Below are 14,852 nucleotides of genomic sequence, written 5' to 3'. Positions count from 1 at the left end.
GCCGACGCTCTACCGCTGAGCCAACCAGCCAGGGCATGAAAATAGTTTTATAGTGAAAGTTCTAACAACAATAGTTAAACTGCTGGGCTGGGGCAGGCATTGTGGTTTATTGTTACGGCATACCTCTTGAATTCCAGGGCAGGAAGATCTGTGTTTGCTCTCCCAAGTTCAGCAGATTAGAATTTCAGGCTTGTGGCCTGCCTATCTTGGAATGTGAAAATAACTGTTTCTTTACTACTCTTACGAAGAAATACTTCACCTGTTGGGTTTGTTGTTTTTTAAATAAGGGTTTAGTTTAGAAATATACTCAGCAGCTATAGATATGCTATAAGGTGGGCAGGTAGAATTAATAGAAACAACACATATAGCAATGTTATATAAAAATGCTATGAAAACATGTTTTTTTCTGACGGGGGGAGGGACAGATAGACAGGAAAGGGAGAGAGATGAGAAACATCAATTCTTTTTTGTGGCATCCTAGCTGTTCATTGATGGCTTTCTCATATGTGCCTTGACCAGGGGGTGAAGGGGGGATGCAGCAGAGCAAGAGACCCCTTGCTCAAGCCAGCGACTCTGGGCTTAAAGCCAACAACCCCGCATCCAAGCTGGTGAGCCCACGCTCAAGCCAATGACCTTTGGGTTTTCAACCTGGATCCTCTGCATCCCAGTACCACGCTCTGTTTCTATCCATTGTGCCACCTCCTGATCAGGCTGTGAAAATACATTTTAAGTCAAATTATGGGAAAATATGGATTTTCAGAAAAGTTTTCTTTTGTGAAAATATTACTAGAACTTTTAACACAGTTTCTTTAGATAATTAAAAATTATTTTATTACAAAAGTTTAATTTTATATGCAGTTTTCCAAAATGTTGACTGCATCAAATGGGGTACATTATAATTTACACTGATGGAGGAAATGCGCTCTCTTGCAAACATCTATTTCCTATTCCTTCCCTGACTTCAGTGCTCTGTTGAGGATTCATGATTCTCTTTGTAGGGGTATGTGTGTGTTGGCGCTGGGATGCTCAGGATGCCTTTGCTTGGTATTTTGTATACTATAGAGCTCTATCATTGGAGCAGTTCTTTTGACCAAAGAGAAAGGGAACAGAGGAGTAACGATCAAAGACTGCCCACTGTCTTTCTCCTCTGTTCTGGCCTCTACACTCTTAGGGCCTAGCATATGTTAGGCCTTCTGGAAATGTTTGTTCAATAGCTGAATGTATAAATCCTTACCTTGTGTTCCAATTTTCTTTGGGAATGAGATTTCTTTTTTTTCCAATTGCAGCTGACATACAATATTAGTTGCATGTGTACAACCCAGACATTATATAACTTATAAAGTAATTACCCTAGTAAGTCTAGTACCCATCTGGTACCGTACATAGTAACTATAATATTATTTACTGTTCCCTATGCTGTACTTTATATTCCCATGACTACTCTGTAACTACCAATTTGTATTTCTTACTTTCTTCCCCTTTTTTGTCAATCCCCCACCCTTCTGGCAACTGTCAAAATGTTCTCTGTATCTATGATTCTGTTTTTGTGTTGCTTGTCCATTTTGTTTTTCAGATTCCACATATAAGTGATATCATATGGCATTTGTCTTTGTTCGGCTTATTTCACTCAGCACAATACCTCCATGTTCATCCATGTTGTTGGACACTTAGGTTGTTTCCACATTTTGGCTATTCTAAATAATGCTACAGTGGACATATTGATGCATATGTCTTTTCAGTTTAGTATTTTGGGTTTCTTCAGATAGATAACCAGAAGTGGAATTTGCTGGGTCCTTCTTTGTCTCTTGTTATAGCCCTGGTTTTAAAGTCTGTTTTGTCTGGTATAAATGTTGCTACTCCAGCTTTTTTTGTTTGTTTGTTTGTTTGTTTGTATTTTCATGAAATGTCTTTCTATCCCAGTACTTTGAGTCTGTGTAGGTCTTTCGATCTGAAATGAGTCTGTTATAGACAGCTTAGGGTAAGGGTCTTGTTTTGTTACTCATTCATCTACTGTATGGTTTTTGATTGGAGCATGTAAACCATTTGCATTTAAAGTAATTGTTGATATATATATGTATTTATTGCCATTTTACTCTTCAGATTTTCTTTGCCTTCTTCTTAAAGAAGACCCTTTATCATTTCTTGTAACACTGGTCAGTGGTGATGAACTCTTTTTAGTTTTTTCTTGTTTGGGAAGCTCTTTATCTGTCCTTCAGTTTTAATAGGTAGCTTATCTGGGTAGAGTAATCTTAGTTGTAGGTTGTTGATTTTCATCACTTTGAATATTTCTTGCCAATCCCTCCTGGCCTGCAAAGTCTCTGTTGAGAAATCAGCTGATAGTCTTATGGGAGCTCCCTTGTAGGTAACTAACTGCTTTTCCTCTTCCTCCTTTTTTTTTTAAACATTTGTCTGAAGTTAGAAGCGGGAAGGCAGAGAGACAGACTCCTGCATGCGCCTGACTATTTAACTGGGATCCACCTGGCATGCCCACCAGGGAGCGATGCTCTGCCCATCTGGACCATTGCTCTGTTGCAACTGGAGCTATTCTAGCACCTGAGGCAGAGGCCATGGAGCCATCCTCAGCGCCCAGGCAAACTTTGCTCCAATGGAGCCTTGGCTGCGGGAGAGGAAGAGAGAGATAGAAAGAAAGGAGAGGGGGAAGGGTGGACAAGCAGATGGGCACCTCTCCTGTGTGCCCTGGCCGGGAATCAAACCCAGGACTTCCACATGCCAGGCTGATGCTCTACCACTGAGCCAGCCAGCCAGTACCTCTCTTATTCCTTTTAAGATTCTGTCTTTGTCTTTAACTTTTTGCATTTTAATTATCAGGTGTTTTGGTGTGGACCTCTTTGGCTTCATCTTGTTTGGGATTCTCTGTGCTTCCTGGACTTGTATGTCTATTTCCTTCGCTAGGTTAGGAAAGTTTTCTGTCACTCTTTTTTTCAAATAGGTTTTCAATTTCTTGCTCTCTTTATGCTCCAACCAGCATCCTAGCTATGCAAATGTTGATACACTTGAAACTGTCCCATAGGCTCCTTACATTAGCTTTATTTTTTTCGATTTTTTTTTCATTTTGCTGTTCTGATTGGGTATTTTTGCTACCTTATTTTCCAAATCGTTGATTTGATCCTCTGCTTCATCTCATCTATTGTTGAGTCCCTATAATATGGTCTTTTATTTCAGTTACTGTGTTCATCATTTCTGACTGGTTCTTTTGTATAGTTTCTATGTCCTTTTTTTTATGCTGTTGAAGTTCTAAGTTTTTTATAACCATGGGTTTGAACTCTATCTGATAGTTTACCTCCATTTCATTTAGTTCTTTTTCTGGATATTTCTCTTATTCTTTTATTTGGGACATGTTTCTTTGTCTCTGTATTTGGCTGCCTCCCTATGTTTGTTTCTATGTATTAGGTAGAGTTGCAACATCTCCTGGCCTTGGTAGAGTGGACTTATTTAGTCAGGCCCACTAGCACAGTCTCCTCAGTCACCTGAGCTGGGTGCTCCAGTTGCACCCTCCCACGTGGGCTCTGTGCACCCCACTGTTGTAATTGAGCTCGATATTTGTTGATATCAATGGGACAGGGAATTACCCCAGGATGATCAGCTTGTAAAGACAAGCTGTGATTTCCCTTGATGTGTCTGTCATGGAGGTAGTTGGTGAGTGGTGCTCTAGAGTGGTCTGGCCACCAGGCATACTGGCTCTGGGGCCTCCCACAAGGTGCAGGTCAAGGTCAACCACTACCAGTGCCCTGGCTGGGGCAATGCAGCACGAGCTACAAAGCATTTTGTAGATGTCTGCTACTTGTGCTGGGGTTGGAGGTGTCCAGGAGAGGCAAAGCTATTAACCAAATTCGGCTGCCAGTAGCCCTGAGACTGGAACCACTAAGGAAGAGGTACAGGGCATTCTGAGTCCAGATGCTGCTTTTGGGGGGTTTGTGAAGCTTTCAGCAATTTAGGGACACCCTGGGAATGGAATTTCTCACAACTATTAAGGAATGAAGTATGTGAACTAGATCAAGAGTCTAGTCAACTTTGACACATTAGGTTACATTGGACCATTTTTAAAATCAGGTTATTTTAATCTGAGGAAAAGACCATAGAAATGATCTCACTCAGCTGCTCCTGTTTTACAAATGGAAATATTGAGGACTTCCATAGTCAAGTGACTTTCTGTGTTTATATGCCAACCACAGTAAGTAAGTTGCTAAACATGGAACTGTCACTGGAATTTGTTTTCTGAGTTTGCTCTTAGACCTCAAATCAACTTACCTTGTACACAGAAAACTGGACCATGTCAGGTATAGGTAAAGATCTAGGTTAATTTTTTTAATTCTTATCCCAGATGGAGAGTTTATACTTGTATAAGTTACTGTTCAACTCTACAAATCCAAAAAACTTTTGCATTTTTACAGTCTTACCAAGAAAGTTAATTTTTTCCAAAATTAGAATTGATGTGCCTTTAAAAAATCTCATTTAGATAATGTTAAGTGTTAATTTTTTTTTTTAAGTTTAAAAATTCTGGAGCTTTAATCTTCAACATAGCATTGTGAAGTGATTAGGCTCTCAAACAATTGTTTAACTAAACCAAGGAACTTGATGATTAAACAAATGTTAAGTATCTGCCCAGTACCCAGCTTTGCAGACACAGTGGTAAATTAGATACGCTGCTTCCCTCAAATAGATGTTATTCCAAGAGGAGATTGGATACAGAAAGAACTCATCATAACTGGTTCCAGTGACAGAAGTAAGCACGGAGATTTCTGGGAGCACCCAGAAAGGGATTGTGGGTGCCTAGGGGCTAGGAGGGCTGCCTGTGAGGTGACACTTTATGATTAGGAGCTAGTCCTGCCAGAGATCCTTTTTCAAGTCTTATGAGCTGCATGTGGAAGGGCCCAGAGATGAAAGGAAGCAAAGTCTGTCCTGGAACCACCTGGAGTTCACTACAGTGCAGATGGGGAGCAAGGCTCAGCTGGAACCAGATGGCAGGATCAATAAGTGATTAGCCTGACCAGGCAGTGGATAAAGTGTTAGACGAGGGCACAGAGGACCCAGGTTCGAAATCCGAGGTCACCAGCTTGAGTGCAGGTTTGCTGCCTTGAGCATGGGATCACAGACATGACCCCAAGGTTGCAGGCCTGAGCAAAGGGTCACTCGCTCTGCTGTAGCCCCCTAGTCAAGGCACATATGAGAAAGTAATCAATGAACAAATAAGGAGCCACAACGAAGAACTGATGCTTCTCATCTCTCTCCCTTCCTGTCTGTCTTTCTCTCTGTTTCTGCCACACAAAGTAATAAATAAATAAATAAATGATTAAATTACGTTTTAAAAAGAACACTTTGAGGCGCTGGCTAGGAAGCTCAGTGGGTTAGAATGTCATCCTGATATGCTAGGGTTGCAGTTTTGATCAGAGCACATACAAGAATCAACAAGTGAATGTATAAATAAGTGGTACAACAGAAAGATGTCTCTGTCTCTCCCCCACCCTTCCTATCTCTCCCTAAAATCAATTTTAAAAAAGAACATTTTGCATTTTGGAGGCTAGATGAGAAGAGGTTAAGATCAGTGACAAAAAGATCAGTTAGGAGGCTGAAAGAAAATACGGAAAGACAAAAGGAATTTCTGAAATGTCTAGATCAGTGCAGGGCATCAAGTAAATACAGGGGTCCTTAGGTTACGACAGTCTCAACATACAACGTTTAGAGTTTACAATGTTCACCCCCATAAAAACTTTTTTTTTTTTTTTTTTTGTATTTTTCTGAAGCTGGAAACGGGGAGAGACAGTCAGACAGACTCTGCATGCGCCCGACTGGGATCCACCTGGCACGCCCACCAGGGGCTACGCTCTGCCCACCAGGGGGCGATGCTCTGCCCCTCCGGGGCGTCACTCTGCCACGACCAGAGCCACTCTAGTGCCTGGGGCAGAGGCCAAGGAGCCATCCCCAGCGCCCGGGCCATCTTTGCTCCAATGGAGCCTTAGCTGCAGGAGGGGAAGAGAGAGACAGAGAGGAAGGAGGGGGAGGGTTTGGAGAAGCAAATGGGCGCCTCTCCTATGTGCCCTGGCCGGGAATCGAACCCGGGTCCCCCACATGCCAGGCCGACGCTCTACCGTTGAGCCAACCGGCCAGGGCCCCCATAAAAACTTTTAAAAATTGAGACTTGAGTGTTTCAGCTTATGCAATTAGCGTCATACTTACAGACTACATGGTCAAAGTAGTTCCAGAACTAGCCTGGAACAATTTTTTTTTTTTTTTGTATTTTTCTGAAGTTGGAAACGGGGAGGCTGTCAGACAGACTCCCACATGCGCTCGACCGGAATCCACCTGGCATGCCCACCAGGGGGTGATGCTCTGCCCATCTGGGGCGTTGCTCTGTTGCAACCAGAGCCATTCTAGCGCCTGAGGCAGAGGCCACAGAGCCATCCTCAGCACCTGGGCCAACTTTGCTCCAATAGAGCCTTGGCTGCGGGAGGGGAAGATAGAGAGGAAGGAGAGGGGGAGGAGTGGAGAAGCAGATGGGTTCTTCTCCTGTGTGCCCTAGTCAGGAATCGAACCTGGGACTCCGGGACTCCTGCATGCTAGGCCAACGCTCTACCACTGAGCCAACCGGCCAGGGCTGACTAGGCACTTCTTTAAACTGACAACTGCTTGTGGAATGTTAATGGTTTCCTGACAAATAAAACAGGGCAGGGCCCTTCTTTAGTCATCAGCTGACTGGAGCTTTTAGCCCAGTTTTAATGCAGACAGATGCTGGAAAGATTTATAAAGGAATTGGTGTAATTATTTATAACAATTAAATTTTGCTTATAAGTAAACAAGTGAGCAACCCAGATCACTTTTCTTTCCCCCCCAGACACACACACCCCCTCCAAGGTGAGGGGCCCAGAGATAAGGCAAGCTGGGCCTTGCGAAGGAGGGTGTGTACCAGCAGAGAAACAGGAAGCTGTGTGCTTCAGGGCCCGACCTGCCTGAAGGTTTCTGACTCTGGTCAGGTGTGCTGAGGCTCCGTAGCAGGGACAGTCTTTCCGAGCCCTGGCAGCCACGCTGCTCAGCATAAGTGTGTTAAAGTGTCTGTAATTTATGTGTAGAGAGAATTATGACTACATTGCAGCTTAAAGAGCTTTCACATTCAGGTCTCTACAGGAGAAGACGAGATCGTCCTGATAGTTTGAGACTAAATGATGGGTTACCGAAGGCAGAGCTAAGGTGAGTGCAAAGTCATGGTTGGCTTAAAGTCAAGGCACCTAACAATTGCAGTGAGATTCTTACCAAAGTGGTCACGTTGAAAGGATTCCACTAGGAACCTCTTAGTCTGTAATTAAAGATTGAACACAAACCCAGATTTTGCTTAATTGGAACTGTGCAAAACTAGAATTCTTTCTCCCATTTCTTTACAAATCCCATAAATTATTTTAGCTCTACTCTAAACCAGTACTATTTTTGTCTATAAAAAATATTTAATTACCACAGTAACATTTAAAACTGGAGACAATTGATTTTACCCTCTTGGTTGATTACCTTGGTTTATTAGAACATGTTTTTGTGAGGAATTTTTCTGAAGTTTAGGTGGTGAGTATAGTTTGTGATGTTTTGAGTGGGGGTCAGGGAGTGTTCATATAGGACTCTTTGTTATTGAAATGATTTAACAGAGGAATGCAGGGAAACTATTGCATGTAACCTAGGAAAGAAGGACATCAAAACTCTGGAGATCATTTTACCTAAAAAGGTTAGGGGTTTTGTTTTTAAACTTAATTTACCTCAAACAACACAATTTTGGGTTTTGTTACAATGATCAAATTATCTTTAGATTTTGGATCTGGAAAACCCGTGTGACTTAAAGCTATATGTTAAAATACAGTTACCTTGAAGCGTTTAGATTTTCTGTCTCTGTAATGAAGTGTTCCTGTGTTAGTGCTGACAGAAAGCTCTAATAGAGGGAGACTTCCTTTTCCCTTTGTTCCCTGTGCTGGGTGGATAATGTGTTCCTGGGCTCTCGGAGGCTTGACTGTTCCAGCTGGATGGTGGAGGGGTATTTATATGTATATGTATTATAGTGTTCTTTTTCCTATAAATTCATTTTTAGAGTTTAAGTTCTTTATTTGAATTTGACAGAGAAAAATGACAAGGAAGCTTTTATTTTTTTTCCCATCCCCCCATTATCCTCTCCTTTGTCAACCATCAGCTTCTTCTCTGTATCTGTGTCTAGGTTTTAACCCTTTGAGTAGTAAGAACATTCAAATACCTCCTAATGCCTCCTGACCATCCAGAGGATGATCAATTTATTTTAAAAATGTGTAAGGCAACATTAAAAAAAGGCAAATGTATGTTCTTCTTTCCATAAATTGGTTGTCAAACAAACATTATTTTAAGTTAATAAAACTGGAACTAGGCCTGACCTGTGGTGGCGCAGTGGATAAAGCGTCGACCTGGAAATGCTGAGGTCGCCGGTTCGAAACCCTGGGCTTGCCTGGTCAAGGCACATATGGGAGTTGATGCTTCCAGCTCCTCCCCCCCTTCTCTCTCTCTCTCTCTCTCTTTCTCTCTGTCTCTCCCTCTCCTCTCTAAAAATGAATAAATAAATAAAAAAAAAAAACAAAAAAAAAAACTGGAACTAATTTCATTTTTTGAAAAAAAACCCCACTCACTCATGGGGGTTAGCGAGCATGAAATAAAACTCACTACTCAAAGGGTTAATCTCCCACAGGTAAGTGAAGTCATACAGTATTTGCCTGTCTGACTTATTTCAACATAGCCAGCTCTACTACAGGAACTATACTTTGAGGGGGAACATTTCCTTGGAAATTATCTACTCTTACTACCTTTGAAAGGAATAGTAACATTAAAGAACATTGATACTAATATTATTAGCATTTTCTCCTACCATATCAGATGTCTCTTAATTACATTCAATGTATCAAGTATGAATTGATTAGACTAAAAAGAACTTAAAAGTGTCAAAGTTGAAAATGTTATAAATTTTTAAGCATGAGTTCTACTGAAAATACTGCGCTTTCTCTTGCTAACCAGATAGGCTATTTGCGGTGACCTCTAAAACTGATATTTGATTGTAGACCCCAGTCTACTTTTGATCCAAGAGTGGAAAGTTACCAAAAGCAGTTTTAATTTTAGCTTTGGGATCCTAAGAAATATTCTTTTTAAAATAATGTAGATATGTAACATACCATTTGAGGCCAAGCACCCTTATTTTCAGACAGTAGCGAAAGTACCTGTGTCTGCCAGAGAGGTAGTCATTGGAGAGTTAGTGACATTTAAAGAACAGGATTTTTCTCTGTTGTCTGGAGTTTAAATTAAAGGGGAAAGAGTAATTATTAAGAAATATTGCTCATTTCTTTAGATTCAGAAGATATATTTTTCCACCCATTCTGGTGATTCAGTTTTTTGGTGATAATAAGAGAGTTAAGTTTCTGTCACTTCTTTGTCTCTTAATGCAGAGAGAACGACCATTTTTCTTATTTTAGTAGTGCAGTGCTAAGCTAGGAGAAGTAGACAATTGTCTGTTTTACCATGGACTTTTTATCAATTAAGAGAGGCAGGGGGTTTTCTTTACTAGTATATTTTTAGTATTCAGTTCAGTTTTCTTAGCTGATAGGAATTAGGGCATAGGATTTTGAAATTAGGCACCCTTGTGCCACTCAGATAAGGGATGTCATCTTGTTGAACCTCAGTTTGTTTCTCTTTAAATGAGGATGAAAATAACTACTATTATCAAGCACCATTTATTTCATAAAATCCTCACCCCCACCTTAGTGAGGATTATTATTATCTTATAAACAGTGCTGTAGGGCAATGCCTTTCCTGCATTGTTTGACTAATTCTTACCAAGTGCCTAACTGTATGCTACCATGCAGTGTTGGGTCCCACGCAGTTATTCCCCTCAAGGAACACACTGAATGTGACCAACAGATACTCTTCCTAGGATCGTATTTGGTGTTGAATATATGTACTATCAAATTTCTTTCATGCTGTCTTCTCGAGTATTACACATGACCCATTCCTACTCACATTCCTTCTTTATCAGTAACGTTCATTTTCTTGGCTCGTCTGTGGACTCTAGCAGAGCAGAACAACAGTCAGACTAAAAAAGGCTGTGCTCGCTGTCAGAAAATACTTTTCTTTTAAGCTTAAGTAAAAAGAGTGTGCTTTGAAACATAATTCAAGTATTTAAAGAGCACTGTGATAGACATGAGAATAGTTCTGACGTTAAACATGAAATGGTTTAAAACAAGCATGTAGAAGGCAGCATGAAAAACCCTGACTATATAGATTTTTGTTTTAAAGTATTAAGTATTGTATAATCTAAAACATATTATGCATGCATACTTCTGTACAATGGAATACTACCCACTGTATTTTGAGGGTTGTGTTATAGTGATTTATCTCATTTAAATACTAATTGTCACTACTAGAGAAAGTGTCCTTTGGTCTTGTATCTTTAATTCTAGAATACAGCCTTAATTTTGGCTAGAATCTGACATAGCTAAGAAGCAATTGGAAATGTTTTGCTTTATATAGCTAAATAATAAAGATTTGGATAAAGCATGTACATTTGTTTATACACAAGGATTCTACACATAAAACTGTGTCCGCACACAGGTAGTCCTTGAGCCTCTCTCCTCATGACCTGGGGAACTGATAAGACTTTAGGACCTTCCAGTTTAAATGGTGGATTGAATCAAGGGAAGCATCTCACATTCCTGTTATTCCTGTTCCAATGGGCTCAGAAATTGAGCCTCACTTTTATAGGGCATTAACCCTTCCTTCCCTGAAATTTTTGTTGCCCAAAAGCATTTAAGATACATATATGTATGTGTGTATATATATATATATATATATATCCTAGCTGTTAAATTACATTGTCCCCACAGTACAAAAAACACTGTTTTTTTGAGAAACCTAAATGAAAAACACATCTGAACAATCCACAACCTCACCTTTATTTAAATTCTCAAAGTCACTTTGACTCTGCCTCAAAGATAAAGGATCTGTAAATAACTGATTGGGGACAGCTGAAAATTCAAGTCTTTGCTGGTTGAATCCTAAACAGTTTCATTCAGGAGTCAGCAAACTGTGACCCTCAGGCCCAATCTAGCTCACTTCCTAATTTTCATGGCCCACAAATTTAGGATGGATTTTTACAGATTTCAAATGTTGAGGGGAGGGGGATAAGAATATTTCACGACATAAAAATTACATGAAATTCAGATTTCAGTGTCCATTAATAGTTTTATTGGAACACACCCCTGTGCCTAAAAGGACAAAAGTCTTTCTTCTCTGGTCTCATGTTAAAAACAGGACTTTTGCTTTTTGCCTATTGTTCCCACTCTCTTCCTCCTGTTGTGGTGACAGCTGGATCAAATCAGGGCTGTGTCAGCCTGTTGAGATGAATATGAATCAAGAAAATGTACTTAGAATTTGATCCCATGGAAAGGTGACTGAATGAACATCTTTATGATTTCCTTTTCCATTCTTTTCCTGATGGAATGGCATAACTTGGAATGGGAGGAATTGCAGAGAAAAGTAACTTTACTTTCTGGTTGTTAAACCTTCTGTTGGGTGGTGGGCACCCAGTGCAAAGTGCAGAGCACATGTCATGGAAATGTACACTTGAAACCTATTTAATCTCAGTAACCAATGTCACTCCAATAAAAATAAAAAGTAAATGTAAATAAATCTTCTGAGTTCATATCTTTTAAGATATAGAATATAGTCATTTTTAAGTAATGGGAATATCCTTGACTTGGTTTGAGATTAGAAAACGCAGATCACGCGTTCATGAATAATACATTACCCTTGATTGAGTCCATATTATGGGCCAAGAACTGTATTAAGAACCTCCATGTTTTTGTTTTTAACTCACAATTCTAAGAGAGAGAAGTAGGAGCCCAAGGCTGTAAAAGGTGGTTATTGTTATAAGTAACTGGTTCCTGTCTTTGATTCAAATACGTTAGTACCTCAAGTTCAGCTAAGGTTAGAATTGGTAGCCTAGGATGTGCATTTCTTGCATACCCATTTTGCAGTCTGCTGATCATTTTCTGGTCTACCCATTAATTGAAAAAAACTATTTGTATTGAAATATAGTCTGTTGGATAAGATAAAGTTGCAACTTTGCCATTTTTGTCTGTTCTCATTATTTAATGATTTAGTGAGAACACATTTAATTTTCCTAATCATGACTACATTGCACACTAATAACAGATATTTTGTTGTTTGGTACAGAGTAGTATTAGTTTGCCAATATTGCTTTTTAAAGGGTAGTAGTGCTTTCTTATATGTGTTTTAGAGTGTAATCCATAAATATATGGTGGAATATTATTCAGCCATGAAAAAGAAAGGAAATCCTTCCACTTGTGACAACATGGATGAACCCTGAGGGCATTATGATAGGTGAAATAAGTTAGTGAAATATAAATATTTTATGGTCTCACTTATGTGTGGAATCTACAAAAACTGAACTTGTAAAAACAAGATTAGCATGGTGGTGGCCAGGGGTAGGAGGTGTCGGGGAAATTGGAGAGATTGTTTTAAGGGTACAAATTTGCAACTAGTTCAAGATATCTAGTGCACAACATAATGATTGTAGTCAACAGTACTGTATTAAAAACATCAATTGCTAAGAGACTTAAGTCTTCTTTATTGAATTTATTGGGTTGACATTGGTCCACAAAACCATTCAGGTTTCAAGTGTACAAATCAACAAAGCACCATCTTCACACTGCATTGTGTACCCATTGCTCCAAGCAAAGTCTAAAAGACTAAATCATAACTTTTCTCAACCCCCCCAAAATGGTAATTATATGACATGATAAAGGAGGTAGCTAATGCTACTGTAGTAATCATATTGCAATATATAGTGTAACTGTATCATGCCAACACACTGTATACCTCTTATACAATGTTATATGACAATTATATTTAAAAATTTTTTTAAAGAATGTAATTCACAAGCATTGCAACATTGTAATAACTGGTTTTACCAGCAGGACTCTCCTCACCCTCTACCCCCCTGATGGAGAGAGGGCTCCCCCTGGCCAGAGAGGCCTTTGCTTTACTTCTGCATCTCTGGCATCCACCACAGTGCCTGCTAGGCACTCAATGTCTGGTAGCTCTTCCTCATTTAATGAATGAAGAGATAAGAAACTAAACTGGCTTAGAGGTACCTCTTTCATTCCCGATTAAATTCCTTTTACTCTGACTACTTCCCTAATCTTAATTATAAGTTATGTACAGTATCACACTAAGAGAAGCCTAAAAAGGCATATGTCTGCCAAAGTACAGTTCATGATCCCCTTTTTCCTCCAGTAGGTTTTGGAAAGCTTAGTTTCTGAAAGGAAATATATTTTTATCCACTATATATAGGACGAAATATTTCTGTAGTTATGGAATATATGCTATAATTAAAAAGCAATGGTCATGCTTGAAAACTGGGTGTTAAAGGAATAGTTGAAAGAGGCAGAAGGTCTTTAGATAAGGATTTCTCTTTGGTTTTTCTGTACTGCTGGGATACATTCAGAAATGGAACTCAACTGCAGCAGAGTGAATTTGTAAATGTGTTGCCAATACACACAAAAAATTTTTAATGGCAATAAATGCCAAGATGTTAATCATTATAATTGCTTTTCTTAAAGTATCTGTTATAAATCACTTCTAAAACAAACAAAAAAATAGGTGACTAAATTTGAGCTTTAATTATATTACTTTGGATAGATGCTATTAAATCAAAATAGTACTATTTGTTTTATATTATATATATATATATATTTTTTTTTTTTTTGTATTTTTATGAAGCTGGAAACGGGGAGAGACAGTCAGACAGACTCCCGCATGCGCCCAACCAAGATCCACCTGGCACGCCCACCAGGGGCGAAGCTCTGCCCACCAGGGGGCGATGCTCTGCCCCTCCGGGGCGTCGCTCTGCCGCGAGCAGAGCCACTCTAGTGCCTGGGGCAGAGGCCAAGGAGCCATCCCCAGTGCCCGGGCCATCTTTGCTCCAATGGAGCCTTGGCTGCGGGAGGGGAAGAGAGAGACAGAGAGGAAGTAGGGGGGGTGGAGAAGCAAATGGGCGCTTCTCCTATGTGCCCTGGCCGGGAATCGAACCCAGGTCCCCCGCACACCAGGCCGACACTCTACCGCTGAGCCAACTGGCCAGGGCTTGTTTTATATATTTTTATGGGGTATCTTAGAAACATAGCCACTTAGTTGTGTATCTGTGTGACCTGGTGGCTGTTCTGTGATTAAAACAAATTTTTGATACAGATATTTTTAATAGAAATTCCACTTTTAGAAATAATTATTAATTTTTTTAATATAAAGCTCCTTTATTTTTTTAATGGTTGTTATTTTCTTATAGCTGCTGCAACAAAGTACCTCAAACTGGATAGTCAAACAATAGAAATGTGTTCTCTCAAAGGTCTGAGGGCCAGAGGTCAGAAATCATTGTCAGCAGGGTTGAATCCTTTTGAAACTAGACGGGGAGATTCCTTCTTTGTCTCTTCTAGCTTCTAGTGTTTGCTCATAATGCTTCACGTTTGGCTTCCAGGCGCACCATGCTGATCTCCACCTCTTTCATCATATGGCCACTTTCTCCGTATATGTCTATCTTCTTATGGCATATTCTCTACATGTCTGTCTCCTCACTTCTTTATATTAGTATACCAGTCATAGTGGATGAAGGGCCCTACTCCATCTTGTTCTTAATTATATCTACATAAACTTTTAAACAAATATTTTTTTTTATTCATTTTAGAGAGGAGAGAGAGAGACAGAGAGGAGAGACAGAGAGAGAGAAGAGGGGAGGAGCAGGAAGCATCAACTCCCATATGTGCCTTGACCAAGGA

The 14,852-nt window shown here is 39.9% G+C and overlaps 1 protein-coding gene across 4 annotated transcripts in view; it reads left to right on the top strand.

Moving 5' to 3' along the window:
• Positions 1-14,852, top strand: part of LIMS1 (LIM zinc finger domain containing 1) — a 148,051-nt gene that overhangs the window by 63,646 nt on the left and 69,553 nt on the right. For 2 of the 4 annotated variants that reach the window (XM_066268567.1, XM_066268564.1), the window contains exon 1: positions 7,079-7,203. The exons of 1 other annotated variant lie outside the window; for it this stretch is intronic. In XM_066268567.1, the coding sequence (XP_066124664.1) occupies positions 7,094-7,203 (110 nt within the window). In that variant the 5' untranslated portion in view covers positions 7,079-7,093. Of the gene's footprint in view, positions 1-7,078; positions 7,204-14,852 lie in introns of those variants that run through there. One more of the 4 variants, XM_066268568.1, reaches the window with a different exon arrangement.

This window comes from Saccopteryx bilineata, chromosome 3 (assembly GCF_036850765.1).
Source record: "Saccopteryx bilineata isolate mSacBil1 chromosome 3, mSacBil1_pri_phased_curated, whole genome shotgun sequence".
NCBI lineage: Eukaryota > Metazoa > Chordata > Mammalia > Chiroptera > Emballonuridae > Saccopteryx > Saccopteryx bilineata.
Note: the sequence above shows the minus strand (reverse complement) of the source record. Positions and strands in the feature narration are given on the sequence as shown.